This window comes from Zootermopsis nevadensis, unplaced genomic scaffold (genome assembly GCF_977971745.1).
Source record: "Zootermopsis nevadensis isolate Lab colony 2312 unplaced genomic scaffold, Znev_1.0 Znev_ptg000024l, whole genome shotgun sequence".
NCBI lineage: Eukaryota > Metazoa > Arthropoda > Insecta > Blattodea > Termopsidae > Zootermopsis > Zootermopsis nevadensis.
This window is the reverse complement of record NW_028259156.1, coordinates 6,764,806-6,780,722: the sequence shown is the minus strand read 5'-3', so window position 1 is coordinate 6,780,722 and position 15,917 is coordinate 6,764,806. Positions and strand designations below refer to the sequence as shown.

The 15,917-nt window shown below is 37.0% G+C and overlaps 2 protein-coding genes across 15 annotated transcripts in view; one reads left to right on the top strand and one right to left on the bottom strand.

Annotated features, from left to right (window-relative positions):
• The window catches only part of LOC147872755 (cAMP-dependent protein kinase catalytic subunit gamma-like), a 41,526-nt gene that overhangs the window by 12,324 nt on the left and 13,285 nt on the right, over positions 1-15,917 (top strand). Inside the window, exon 8 of one of the 12 annotated variants that reach the window (XM_087355114.1) lies at positions 13,478-15,854. The exons of 9 other annotated variants lie outside the window; for them this stretch is intronic. In XM_087355114.1, the coding sequence (XP_087211240.1) occupies positions 13,478-13,559 (82 nt within the window). In that variant the 3' untranslated portion in view covers positions 13,560-15,854. Of the gene's footprint in view, positions 1-1,528; positions 3,199-13,477; positions 15,855-15,917 lie in introns of those variants that run through there. 2 more of the 12 variants (XM_087355119.1, XM_087355120.1) reach the window with 2 other exon arrangements.
• Positions 3,141-15,917, bottom strand: part of LOC110836706 (uncharacterized) — a 38,127-nt gene continuing 25,350 nt past the window's right edge. For 2 of the 3 annotated variants that reach the window (XR_015536816.1, XR_015536812.1), the window contains one exon: positions 3,141-14,274. The gene's annotated coding sequence lies outside the window, so the exon portion shown is untranslated. The remainder of the gene's footprint in view (positions 14,275-15,917) is intronic. The other variant, XR_015536813.1, reaches the window with a different exon arrangement.

Below are 15,917 nucleotides of genomic sequence, written 5' to 3'. Positions count from 1 at the left end.
CATTCTGCATTTTTTGGGATGACTTCTGTTTGACCCACTGTTTCATCTACCTGAGTGGTTTCCTCAGCCACTGGGGAAGAAGGAGAAAGAAAGCTTTATCATGAAAACTGTCTTTTTGTTTCTTGATTTATTTTCTTGTTTATTTGTTCATACTACCTCCTTTCAGCACAAAATTTGAGAAACTGTTGTAGCCACCCACTCCTGCCTAACTGGTATCATAAAACACTGTCACTGGGAGTGGGGAGGCATTGTCCTTTCCCTACACCAAACTCTAACAAAGGTGGCTAAAATTTATGGTTGTTAAGTATGACTGGGAGACACTAAAGTATGGTGATTCTGGGAGAAACCAGGTTCACCAGCTGAAGGACCAAAAAACAGCACTGGCCATAACTGTGGGAATGAGAAGCACATCAACACCCATAACCTGCAGAGAATAATGTAATCTCCACCCTACAGTTCAGCCAATAGCAAACATTTATGTTTGTCACAAGAGAAATTCCATTACTATTATCCAGTCGGTGATGAAAAGTCATGGTGATTTCTCTGGCTGTGAGGTTGATGGGTCTTGAGTTTTACTGCAGCACATAAATTGGTAGTCTTGTTTTGGATTTCACCATGGACAAACAAAGAATTTCAGTGGCTCCACTTTTAGACCTGTACACTAGAGATTAAGTTAAAAATGTAACCCCCAAAATTTAAGTCTTTCATGGCCACAGTGCAAGGAAGTTTTCAGTAGTTATACAGCTGTTATTTCAAGCATAAATGGATCCAAGGATCATCACACATAAATAAATAATTCTTAAGTGTGTTAATCATTAAAGATGTGCTCACTTAAAGTACCACCTGGATCATCATTACCTGGCTGTTAATGTTGGCCTTGGACCAGCATCTCAACCACTATCTCTGAGTGACCCAATTTACAGAAATCCCTGAACCCTTATCGGGATAGGGCACCAACATCATCTGGCACTGCACTCTACTCAGTCTGCACAAGGCACTGTTGCTGGAAGAGAATTTAATTCAAGTCTGCTTCTGTATTAGTCATACATCCACTAATGAGAACTTTAAATAACCTATTACCTTATGATCCAGAAATATGAATGTCAGACCACTTTTGAAGATCTGAAAACTTCCATATTTATTTACTAGTGGCAGGTTCTTGTGACCATGGTAATAAACCTTCACGTTCCACAGAACGTGGAGAATTTCTCAACTAAACAAGTGCAATATTGACATATCAAGGACTCTGCTCCATGCATTCAGTCTACTAGTTAATAAACAAAATATATTTTTAAATAAATATCACCAAAGATTTACCTGAGAGGAAAATATATTGTGTAAGAGTTGTAGAAATTCATAAAGTAAGTTATATGTTGCGTCTTGCAACAACTACACTCATTTAACTACCACTATTGTTGCCATGCCATGTACATGACTCTGTAATGCAGGTCACATACCTAGACAGCAGACAGACATCATACAGAAATGAATGCCACTCAACCCGTCTACTTGAATGATTTTCTTTCAGAAGTAATGGGTGGAGGACATCACTCCACACACAGTAGACACGTGAGTATCAAGTAAACAGCTTCAGAACAATAACTGAACAGCTAATGATTGTTAAAACTGGGTTATCCTACCTGCACAGTAAGCTCAGATTTCACTGTTTCTTAGAAGGCCATTTCATAAACATGTTTTTAGTTCAAGAATGGTAAAATCAATTTGGAGCAGATTATTTCCACTGCTATACATTAAACACAGTAGGTAGAAAATTTACATCTTTCTGGTGTCTTCAGCCAGTTATTTACTTCTCTGTGTTACTGTTAGTCCTCGTTGATTGGTGAGTGATTTTTCTATATAAATTGAAATTGTTCATTATAAAAATATCACTGAAGACGAGAAAAGATTTGAGTGTAACAAAGAAGTTACATCTTATAGCAAAATTTACGAAGTCTATTTCAAAGAGCAGCAGCTGCTAAATTGGGAGTGCCTCAGTCAACTTTGTCAACATTTTTAAAATATCATGATACATTAAATTCTAATAGAACTATTGAAAACATAAGAAATCATTAAGGAAAATGTCATGCTGTAGATGATGCAGAATTATATTAGAATAAAGCCAATGATTTTGGTGAAAAATTAGAAGTAGTATTTAAAGCAACCAATGGATGGCTGACAAGATAGATGGTATTGTTTAAACAAAATCATGGAGAAAAACAAGATTCTGATGGCTCAAAATGTGACAACTGGCTAAAAACTGATTGGAAAACTGTATTAAACAGAAGATATCTTTAATACAATGTAAAACTTTGGCTTTCTGAAAAGTTGGTTAATGCCAAATATTGAAAGCGGCCCTCACCTGAAAGAAAAAGTCTTAAGCTGAAATCTAGCTGTGAATACCTACAGAAAAGAATCTTTAATGCAGATGAAACATGACTATTCTACAGCGCTACTGCAGATCATTGCATGATGTTTACAAATGACTCAGCTTCTGCAGGGAAGAAAGTTAAGAACAGAATTACAGTCCTATTAACTTGCAATATGACATGAACAACAGAGATGAAGCCATTAGTAATAGGAAAGAGTAAATATCCTAGAAATTTCAAAGGTGTATCTTTCTGTTGAATATGTGCATAATGCCAATGCTTGGGTGACAGCTTCTGTATTTGAGGATTACCTTTGCTCCTGGGATAGACAATTAAACAATAAAAAGAAATCACTAATATGGACAAGTGTCTGGCACATCCAAAGCTTAACATGGAGAACATCGAATTAACCTTTCTATCTCCCAAAACTAAGTTGTACTTCAAACTGTCAATCAGGAAATTATAAAAACTTTTAAGACCTTATATAGATTAAACAAGAGACAAAGAATTATTCAATGTATAGACAATACAATGGGAAATTAATGTGTTGCACATGAAGATAAATGCTTGGGTTAACGTTACTGCTACTTGTATCTACAACTGCTTTAAAAATTAAGTTCAATGTGCTGTGACAGTGTTCAAAAGACTACAACATTGATCATGTGGAGGAGCCTGATGACAGGAGTTTAATGACTGGGAGGACATGGATCATGATCTTTGAGTTAGTACAAAGCACACATAAACCAGTGACTACTTTAAATTATAAATATACTGTTACATTATGTAATAAATTGTACATTTATTTTCAATGCATACATTACTGTACAAGATATGTAATAGTCCAATGATTTTCATTTATTAGAATCAATGTTTACTAGAACAAAAATATAATTTACAAGTGCTATCACTATAACCGATGCCAACTGTATCCATAGTTCATGCATCATTACACCACTGATGATACTAGTAATGAAAACTTACATAATTTTAAGTGGATAATATAACAGTGTGAATTTACAATACTGTGTACCAAATAAATTTATAAACATTATATTAAAAATTCTATGACCAGTTCAGGCAAAGGCTACACTCCCTGATCGTGTTATTCGGATGTAGCTCAATCTCGATGGCCTTGAGGTATACAGACTACACAGCGCTACAACCCAGAAGACATGAAAGTAATTAAGAATACACTATCCTGTGTGCTGCTATTTCATATTTATACACAGAAATGTCCACTGTTCATTCAAAACATTTCCTATCAGCATTCACTAACCCTTTTAAGCTGGAGTGTGTCTAACAATTATTTAGAAATCCAGTTTGTACCTCAAAGAAAACAACACTTCACCATTACAAAGACCAGTCTGGTCAATCATGTACAGTGAAACCTCGATGCATCGTTTTCGGCGGGGGTGGGAAATAAAAACGATGAATGCGGGAAAACGATAGATGCGGGAAAGCATTAAAAAATTTAAAAAAAACAATGTTTCTCTTTCAAAGTTACTTCTTTTTACCAAAAAAGTCTTTAATGGACAACTGGTTTGTTGAAACTTTACGTTTTAGACCAAACAGAGCACTTTCCACGTTCAAAATGTTTTCTTCGTCACGTTCACTAATATTAAGCGCATAAAAGAACGACTTCACTTTCGCCAATGCAGCGTGTGCTTCGGCAAAACTCGGCAAAGCTTCGGGCTCGCATTCGTCGTCTTCCTCTTCCTCACCGCTCCAACCCCCTTTGCGGACAATAACAGGAAGAATGGAAATACTATTACTGCCGAACTCAACGAAACGTAACTGTAGAAGACCCTGAACCGCTGGAAACGAGATAAACCAGAAGAATGAAAAGTGCCGCCAGCCTTTCCTTTGTACTTATAATAAAAGCATTTGTGAAGAAATTCACACTGCACATGCCATCTGGCATCGCTGGAACGAAATATGAGTGCACCCTAATTAAAATCGTAAAATTTCTGACAATGAGCACCGCCATTCACTCCAACTATCACCCCTGCACCGCTGACCCTCATTCCAAAAGAATGTGCTGGTTGGGCGACATAACAGGTTACCGCTACTGTGTATTCCAAAAACATTATGCGTCTTTCGGTATTAATTTATCTCTAAACCCAGCATTTTGAATTCTCAGAAACGATCATTGCGGGAAAATTGTGGGCCGGGACTAAGATTTTTGAACGATCGATGCGATAAAACGATAGTTCGAGGAACGATAGAAGCGGGAAAATGTAACATTATTTTATATGGGATGTATTCGGGACCGAACAAAACGGACGATGCATCCGGGAAAACGATAGTTCCGGGAACGATGGATAGAGGTTTCACTGTATAAGTAAATAATTGCTGTTTACTCTGAGAATCATACAAAATCTATAAATACACTCTGAGAAGGGGGGGGGGGGGAGGAGGAGGAGAGAGATCACTTCTCTTCAAAGGTAACCACAGTATAATTTACCTTGTCATCAGAAACTCTATGACTTGGTTTTGTGTCAGGATGTTTTATGTGCCTTGAAGGAAAGAGGGACTATATACAGGAGAAACGCTTAGAAGAAATGTGTAATTGTAAATAAGAGTTAGAATATTCTGATTGTTCAATGAACAGAAGGTTCAGAGTGAATTTCAATTTTATTCATGTTTATTTAATGACTGTCAATATCTTAAATTATATGGTATGATAAAGTTAAGTGAATGATGAACTGAAAAAAGCAGTCATGGAAAAATTTGAGGGACTATTTTAGAATATTCCTGGAGGGACTGAGAAAAACCACATGAAAAGCTGCCATGATTTGAACTCAGAACCTCCAAAACACAAAGCACAAGTGTGACCACTCAACATCAAAGAGTGAAAACATCTGAAATGTTTCCTATAATACATTACCTTCACACCATCCAAATGCACGTACAACACACGATTGGAAGAAGTATGTTAATGGAGAGTGTGGATTTTGTGATCATGTTGTAGAGACAAGTAGTGGGCATATGGAGGTGATATGGGTGCCTGTTCTGGTTCCCTGTATTCATATGTCTTTGAATCTTCAAGCTGAAAATAAAATTAAGAAATGTTTAACAATTCACAGTTTCACAACAGGACACAAAGAATTAGTCACATGCCAGAAATTCCTACCATCATTCTACCTATTTCACATGTCAGAACCAAGCCATTTTTTCTTAATAGTAAAACTTCATCCACATTTAAACAACTTCAAAGAACAGTAAGTAAAGCGTCCCACTACATGCCTATGCATGCACGTGGGGGGGGGGGGGCCCGCGGAGGTATAGCTCCTACTCTTTCTTGACCTTGGCACCAGATGGGGTGAGTGGTCAGCATCACGCCCCAGCTGTGCTTTACCCCCAGGAAAGGACCCCGATACCCATTGGACAGGAGGCTGGGTGGGCCCCAGAGTTGGTCTGGATGCAGAGGCTAGAGGAAAAATCCACTGTCCCCGTAGGGGATTGAACCCCGATAGCCCAGCCCGTAGCTAGTCACTATACTGACTGAGCTATCCCGGCTCCCAAAGAGCAGTACAAAATACAAAATTGAGAACACTTAATTCCTTAAATACAAAAATTATACTTTGCCATATTACAAAGAAGCAGGACATGTAACTAATAGGGCCAGCTCCATTAAGTAAGGCACAAAATAAGTTGAAGCTTGATCAACAGAAACAAAAAATATATATTCTCAATATGTAATAAATATAATAACAGAAATTATAGTAATATATGGCGATGAACAAATATATACAATAATATGTGGTAACAGCCAGGGAGTACAAAACAAGCTTTTACCACAAACACCCCCCCCCCCCCGCCAAAAAAAACAACAACTGACAGTGTCAACTCTCCCAAGAAACAAACACTGGAAAATAAGGCAAGATAATAAATTACCTGGCATTAAGGGAAGTATTCCTGCATGTACAAGAGTTAAAAAGAAGTTAATGTTGTAAGTTTAGGCTAGCATAACCTTCTAAGGCTATTTGTGGCAATCTACTACTTAAGATGAACATTTGTGCCACAAAATGAGATCAGATTCACCAGCTTCCCAAGGTACACATAGCTGGACAGTTCACTAAAACACAAATGACCACAGGCCAAGCTGTGTACAGGCGTGACTGAAGGATTGGTGTCAAAACTAAGAACATTACAAAATTAATTTTTCTATGTAAAAAATATGCCAGGCTGTAAAGCGGCAAGACTGGTAAAGAAATAAGTGCTAACAGGGGACACTAAAACCAATGAAAAAGATTTTGGCACCCTGTCAGATAAAACGTAAAAATGTGTTACTTCATGTTCTTATTGTGGCAAGTATGGAGATGACCTGTCTTCTGGCATGCTCTACTGCATAGTCTGGTAGAAACTGATTGACATTTAAGATGTGCCTAATGCCTGCATCACCACAGTTCTGATCATCTCTCAGTTTCTACCAGACTTTAATTTGGAGCAGTTGAAGAGGGTGGGGTAAAATACAGCACCATGTGAGGCACGATGTTATTGAGTCACCGATTTTACAGTATAACCATAGACGAGAATATTCCTCCACAAGGAGAATACTAGTGTGAGGTGGGACTGGAAGGACTGAAGAGTTGTGGGTTAACTAACTAACTAGATGGCTTACCGAACCCGAAGGTTCATCACTGAATTAACCAAAGCCCTCCAGTGGACGCTGTCCTGGGCCAACAAAATCCAGTCTCCTTCAACTCCTATCTCCCATAGATCCCACCTGACATTATCCTCCCATCTACGTCTAGGTCTCCCCAGCGGTCTCTTCCCTTCAGGTTTCGCAACCAATACCTGGTGCACACCTCTTGTCCCATCCACGTGCGCTACATGCCCTGCCCATCTCATTCTTCTCGACTTAATCACCCTGACAATATTGGGGGAGGAGTACAAATTTTTAAGAGGTTTTGGGTTATCAATTTATTATACAGAGTGATTCAAATTCCCTGTGCACCTGTAAGAAAAACAAGTGTTTGGAGTGGAAGGTACTTTAAAAATCCCGTTCCTAACACGTGTCTTAGATGGTGTACATGGTGAGTGTTTGTGTGTGCATGTGCACAGGGACTTCTGAATCACTCTGTTTTGATAAGGTTTTGCAGAAATATAAAATGAACATGATTTTTGAGATCCAAGTATGAAATAGATATATGTCGATTTCAAACCATTTCTGTGGAAGACTAGGAATTGATATCTACATCAAGATAATGGCATATTTCAGCACACCACTTAAATACAATTTCAAGGGAAGTTATTAATATGAACATCAGAAAGAAAACCAGTGGAATGTGTGGCTAAAAGTAGTCATAGAAGGAAAAATAAAAAAAATATTTTAAAAGGTTATGGAATTGAAGCATTATAAAACCAAATTTCAGAATTTAGAAAGGACATGGACTACTTATTTCAGACATATAGTAGAATGAATGACATAGTATTAAGGAATATTTGAAGCAACTGACTGAGTTACGAATACATAATGTAACATCAAGGCAACACTCATATACGGAAGGTCAATGGAAGAGCCCATCGTCACCACGACCGAAGAAGGCAAGACAGGTCAAGAGCAATGTGAAGTCAATGCTGATCTGTTTTTTCGACCAGGAGGGGATCATCCATAGGGAGTTTCTTCCTGCAGGTCAGACGGTCAATGCTGAATTTTACTGTGGGGTCCTGAGGCGGATGCGTGAAGATGTGAGACGGAAGCGGCTGGCAAAGTGGCGCAACCACAACTGGCTGCTGCATCATGACAACGCGCCACCGCACACCGCCCTCAAAGTTCGGCAGTTTTTGGCCTCAAACACCATGGCCGTCATCCCGCACCCTCCTTATTCGCCGTGTGACTTCTTCCTCTTCCCAAAGATGAAAATTCAGCTAAAGGGAAGGAGATTTGAGACGATAGAAGAGATTCAGGCAGAATCGCAGATGGTGCTTGACAGGCTGACAAAGAAAGATTTCCAGGGATGCTTCCAGGCCTCGCAGCGGCGCTGGGATCGTTGTGTTCACTCCCAGGGGAACTACTTCGAGGGTGATGGATGAACTTAATACCTGAGTAAAGTGTACGGGTTTTTATACGCGCAGTCTGGAAACTTTGCGATCGCACCTCGTATTGTGGTTATACCTGAACATTTGCTCATTTCTGCTTTTACACAACAGTTGTTAACAAATAAAATAATGTGATATATTTGAAGTGAAGGGCACATAACGAATTTCACCCAGTATCCTCCTGATTTACATATCTCAAGAACCAAACAATATTCTGCAAATACTAAAAAGAATAAATAGAAAAATGGAATTTTATGAAACTGAGATTACATGTAATGCACATACGCATTCCCAATATCCAGTCAAAATTACTTATGTTCTTCCCTTTGGGTGAGAAACCAGGTTTCACACCCACACAAAATATTCAGAAAAGACATTGTTGTTACAAATCCCAATATTTGCTGATATACCGCACTGACACTTTGGTATCATTGAACATGTAAGACGTTAGAGTATTCCGATCAATTACTAGTGCTTTCTATGTGAGACATTAAGCAAGCATTAATAAGCAAGCTGCGTACACTAGTGACCAGTGTGTGATTTGTATGAAACAGTTTGTTTTATCAAACTGGAAGTGTTGTATGATGTAGCGTGAGTTTAGAGTGAGACTGCAGAGAAGGTCCAAAAAGATCAACAATTTAAATGTGTGTGAAAAAGATTGAACAAACAAGTTCTGGGTTGGCAGAAAGATGTTTGTGAGGATACCAGAAAACACTGCATGTATACAGACAGCACTTATGCGTAGCCAAGGAAAATCTGTAAAATGGCTACCACAAGAGCTTGGTTAAAAGGTTTAAAGATCAACCATTTTAATCATAATAAGAAGAATTAAAAATGTTTGCTTATAAAATTCAGATCCAACAAGCAGTGACGGATGTTGATGAAGTTCGCTAAGTCATCTTTTGTGATTCATCTCATTAATATTTAGAAGAGCAAACACTTATTCAACACATGTTGTTCTCTGAAGCTCAGTTTCACATAAATTGAAATATCAATAAATAGAATATGCATATCAGAGGCGCTGATGATCCCCATGCTTGGCGTCTGAAAGATGCAGTGTAGGACGCTATTTCATTACATGGAAACATTTTCACAACAAGATAGGGCAAGACTACATATGAGAAATGTGATTTTAGACATATTGAATGAACATTCTCATGATATGGTCGACTCTGACAGATATCCTAGATGATTTGGACTTGGATAAACCTGTCCAAAGTACTCACCACAACTGAATCCATATTATTTTCTTCAGGATTCCAGAAGGGCGGGAAAAATTAGTTCTCAGACTGATATCACACCCACTGCGTTACCGGAATATTACATTAACAATAAATCAGTTAATAATGCAACAAATACATACAGAAACAAAATTCAAGTATTTCTTCTCCATGGTTTTCCAAGTCACTACATTACTCTACTTTCTGAAGAAATTCAATGTAGTTCCTGGAACGGAAACACAATTTCCTCAGAGGCCACCTCGGAAAGGATGAGACACATGCGTGACAAGAAGTCATACACTCTATGAGGTTGTAAACCAGGATGGCCAACTAGAAAAAAACAATTCATTACACATGTTAAAAACATATTTTTTCACGCAATGTTCATTGGCAACCAAGTCTGACGCGAACTACATCTGAATAGTATGTGATTTTTTTCGCTACATGAACGGGTTACATGCTTGAACATTTATTTGTTGCTGTTGTATTTTGGTAATCGACAGTAACGGCTTCTTCGTAGTGGGAATGAATGTGAGCGGCTTGTAATTAGTAATGGTAAAAATCAAATAACTGGTGAATAATTCACAAATTATAAACCATTTTAGTGTCGAAAAAAACTGTTTTTTTAATTAACAAGGGAATCTTGAGAAAGTATTAATATAATTTTTCGAATTAAGCATTGTTAAGAAATAACACAGTAAATTAGCAAGTTATAAAATGTATTTATTATAGATTAATGAGATGGACTGCATGGACCATTTATTACAGCCATAAATATTAGCATGTAATACATTTTTAGTTAGTTTAGTTTTTAATTTAATACGTATATACCGAAATAACTGTAATGAAGAAGGTTTTAGTTAGAAGATTCATGAAATCCCCAATGAGTTTCTCTAGTTTTGGTAACTTTTTTTTAAAATTTCTCAGTAGCTTCTAATCTTAGAATGATTATAAACCTATTCACCGTGTTAGTAACTACGAATCGTTAGAGAAAACATGGACTCTGGGTACACTTCTTCAGGTAAGAAAGAGTAACGATTTTGGCTATAATTTTCTGATTTTAAAGTTGTAAATACTAACTTTGCTGTCTTATAAATAGCAATTATTGAAAAGGTTTAATATCTAGGCTCATCTTTTGGACATTTTGGGTTGTTCCACAAATTTGAGCAAATGCCTTCAGTACAAAAGTTGATCAGAATTAGTTCATTTGTTTTCAACTCTGGAAATAATAGCGGAAGTGAACTTTGTGGTCCATTTATCTCTACATCTTCTGCTATTAACATTCTTGCATCAATGAATGTCTACTTGGCAATTTATGTTCTACATATTGCATGAGAAACAATTATGATCCTGTAAAATATCCATTATATTTGACTATTTTCTACAAAAAATGTAATGTGCAGAAAACTTTGAAAAGTCCTTAATATCAAATTTAATGGAAATCCATTCATTTGTTCCAAGTTCTTTGTGAAAAGTCATGGTTGGTTGAAAAGTCAAGACATGCTTGACCTGAAAACGCATATCAATGTTTCTCTTTATAATTTATTTACATTAATTATTTTTCATGTCTCTCCTTATTAATATCTTTGTGAGCACATACATATATTATCTTTTTACTTCAATATTCAAAATGGCCACCTTCCACCATGATGCAACTTTACAACATGGAATTACCACTGTGTCTTGGAATCTGCACCATTCTGTGTGCTTATTACCATTTATTTTCTCAAAATCAGTGACCGTAATAAAACAATGTTTATCTGACTTGCCACTATGAAACACCAAGATCTAAAACCACAACACTAATAAATATTTCACTTATACTTACAGTATCATCATGTTACTACAGACTAATTATTCCATGCTGACATTAAAGACACAAGTCATTTGAATACGCAAAATCAAATTAACACGCACCGTCACTGCATAATTTCTGCATTATAGTCATCTCATTTAAAAGACGCTTCCAATGTTAGATAGACGTCTGTTTTAAGTGTTTTATTCACGGCACTCCCAGTATCGAAATACATATATTCATAGCTGACCACATAACATACACAAAGCATATTAACGTTGTTAATTGAAGTATCATTACGCCATGTAGTGCAACTCTCTAGCACATAAACGGAACAGACCTAGTGACACCTACAAACACAATCTGCTTTGAAAATAAACAATTCAAAGTTCTGCAGTGTAAAAAGCGATTATTTACTTCAGAAACATTAACCCTTGTAATGGCTGAGTTGTCTTCTTTGATTTACCACTGAATGTTCAAATATTATTTAGGCGACTTTAAGCTGTAAAAGGTGAATATCTTATTGATGCTGACGTGGCTACAAAACACTTGCACGAGAAAAATGCAAATAAATATATTAGAAAATTGTGAATATAAGAAATGTATAAGAAAAAGAAAGGTCTTTACCACTCTTTTAAATATAAAAATGGTTGACCTCAACATGAACTGAAAAAGAGGTGAATTGTACCAAAATCACTCAGAAACTGCAATTTTCATAAACACAATTGCAGTGACGCAAGTTTACGTGTTTATTAACAGTGGAAGACAATTTGAAGTTTGTGGAAACTAGATAAAAATGTTATTCAATGTTTTTTAGAAAAACTATTGTCAAGAAGAACATTCATGGAGAAACTAAACACATTAAAATATGGGAGACACTACCAACCTATATAAAACCTTTAGAGTGAATATAAGTCAAACAATATGTACACTGGGAACTTTTGTTTTGCAAAATCATTTTTACCCATGGTTTACAGTTTGCAACAATCTGAGAAAAACTGATTTGCTGGCAATGCTTGATGTTTCAAAAAAGTTGAAATATTTTGAATATCAAACTTATGACTTATGTGCTTCATGAAAAGAAAAGAAAAACATGAATCTTCCGCAAAACATGTCCAGTACACACTGGTCATTCTTTATTAAAGTCTCCAAAGAAATTATGAGCTTCTGGATATTCAACTTACATTTAGTAGTTCAGAATATAATAAAGGAGTTTATAAAAATTAAGAAATATTGAAATGGGTCACATGACTTGCCTGCTGCCAGATCAAGAACTGCCATTTAGAGGTCATGAATAATCCGAGTTGCCCCTTGACAGAAATAATTGTACAGAATCTTTCAAACTGCTAGAACATTATGAACCTCTGCTGAATGACCTTTTGCTAAGGCACATCTCTGGCCATTGAAAATAATTTGTTAAAAGCCCTCCATGAAGTGTTGCTAGTTGACATTTCAAGACAAATTCAGGAACCGCCTAATATTGGATGAAACTTCTGATTTTCATTTTCTCATGAGGTACATTCATGTTAGTAACAGGTCTTTCTGCTCAAACCTTTTCTCTCTGTGTTCGCAAATTCTTGCATTTTGGTTCATACATTACAGACAGGTCTGGGTATAGATTTTATTCACAAAATAAGAGAAATTCAAAGTCACATGCAAAATGAACATGACACACTGTTCTTAATTTTCTAACAAAAACCAGGGAAATGAAGAAGGCAAAACCTGACACAGAAAATTCTGCAGAAGAGAAGTACAGAAAAGTTTTCTACAAAATTACTGCTACTACATAAGTGAGAAATTTTACAGATATAAGTTTAAGGCTGCATTTCCTGAACAGCATAGACAAAAACTGCCCGTGTATTTTTCACATTCTATTCTTCATGGAAACCTTGACACTAACAGTAGTCCGAGCTGCTGTTATTGTTGAAAATAAGCCATAGCACTGAATGGGGCAAACCAAAAAATTAAGCAGACATAACACAAAATATCATTGCTGAGTAAAAACTCAGAGCACTGAGAAATAAACAGTCCATTCTTCTCTATCATTCCAGCGCATGGCGCATGACAGCACAACCCTTGTGTTTTGAGTCACTATATTCACCAACTGATATCAAGACGAGAACAAAAATATGATCTGAGACTGTTGAAACCATAAGTATTGCAACTGTCTTTGTCGGCATAATTGTAAGTAGTTACACAGGCGGTTGAAATTAACGGATAATGAAAAATATTAAGAACTGATGGTTTCAACAGAATAAAACTAATGAAAAGACACAGACATTTTTAAGATAATTGGAACTGAAACAAATGAGAGGCCTCTGACACAACCAAGATGTCCTTGGAAGGACATCTGACACAGTAAGGAAGAGACTGGAATGATGTTTCATATTTCTGGACGTCAGATTACAGACTGCAGTGCACTTTTATAAAACACTGCAAAAGCGCATTAGTTTGAAATGATGTACAGAAATTAGAGGAACAGAGTTTAAGTACATGAAATTTGAGGTTCTAACAGCATTTTGAAGATGCTGATGACAGAAAATGCTGTGCGAACTTGTAGGGAGACACAAGCTTCTAAGAAACGATTACTCCATCCATCGTCAGGGCTCATGATGTAGGCAATAGTTTCTCTTAAGTGTAAGCATCTACTTGCACATTTACACGGCACAATCTAGAATACCAACATCGACACGGAGTTCCAATATCTGGACACTTATGAAATTGTAAAAATATTAGTTAACGGATGATGTAAGTATATCACCTGGTCTTTGAATGGTGCAGCATGAGGTTCACGTTTAGGTGTAGAAGCCAAAGCGTCACTTGATTCTTGCACCATTCGATTCACATTCTGTTCACAAAAAGAAGAAAAACACCAGCAGTCAGTTCCATGCAGTAGTTTGTTCAACAAACACCTTCACACTTCTTATGGAGTGTTCGCTAACGACAACTCAACTCTTAAAGCAACTCCTCTTGCACTTGGCATTTCACAATCAACAGAAATAACAAGTTCCTTCTGGTTATGTCACAACTTGACTTTGATTTAACCTGCTGTTAAGTCGTGCAACTAGAGTTTTTTTAAACTCACTGCTACTCACACCTGAGGCCATTTCACCTGCTTCAGTAGCAAAAGTCAATCTGGAATATAATTTAATGATGAACTCAGCAACCAAGTGTTGGTTCAGCAAGACTACCAGCAAGTTTCAAGTCTGGTGTGACCTGTTTTGGTTCAGTTTCAATTGCTTCAGTGTGAACACTCCCCAGATACTAAACACCAATAAGAAGTGACTTTCAAGAAAGGAATTGGAACACAAGAATCTAACAAAATATACATGTCAACACAGCTGTTCCCTGGTCTTTTATTCACTCCCTTAGTTCACTGTAGTTTATGACAACACTTAATAAGACTTTGGGTAAACTGCTCAACATCTTCCTGGCTGCATTCAAACTGTAAGCTCTCCCAGTGAGGGAGGGTTTTCAGAATTACATTTATCAGTGCACTGGTGTGACCCTCCACATGGCTGGTTAATATTTCTGTTACGGGCACTGTCAAATGATTACTGCAACAATTTTATAGGATTAAGGTAGAACACGAGTCACTGGCCCATTATCACAGAATACCACTGTAGTCAACACAGAACTAGAACATCGGTACACCGCTGATGATCACAACACACACTGGGCCAGCGGAACAACAGTATACAAGCAAACACTAAACATATATTACAATAAGAAATAAGAAATGGCCACCCCATAATAATAAACGTTTAATGTTCCATGTAAAGCTGGTCCCAAGTTTACTTTTAGCATTATAAGGGAGAAACATCAGAACCACATTTCACACGGCAACAATAGATTTTATACAATCCACAGGCCTTCCCATATTTTAAATTATTGATTTTAATTCTGTATCGTTTTTATTTTAATACTGCAACGTTCTGCATTACTGTTATTATCGTGAAGGGAAGCAACCGCCTGTCTGGAAATGCGTCCCATAGAAACCTGATCTTACAGCCCACAAATAATGTGAAGCAACGGACAATATTAATCTAGTGTCTGAGTGAACGAAATATCTCTGAGAAGAGTGTTCAGTGTCATTTTGCCCACCATAAATCCTACATGGACTGTCTTGAGTTTCAACCCGGGCTCCCACATTGAGAACTCGGCAACTAACCACATGAGCTGTGGACTTTTTGGAAGGTCAGTTGATGAATACAGCCTGCCATGATGGAATTATACTTATGGGAATAAATTCAAGGTTCCAAATATGACCTAAGTGTATCTTTAATCTCAATCTGTAAATGTACTGTAATATATGCATGATCTTGAGCTTTCACGGCGACTGTGTACAATAAAAATCCTTTCAGGCTATCAGCCGCGTCAAGTGGTTAAGCAAGTTAATAAACAAGGCAGTGTGAATGCTGAATCTTACTTTGTGCACCATACCACAGTTACAGTACACAAATATCAGCCAAGGCCAAATCAGAACAGCAA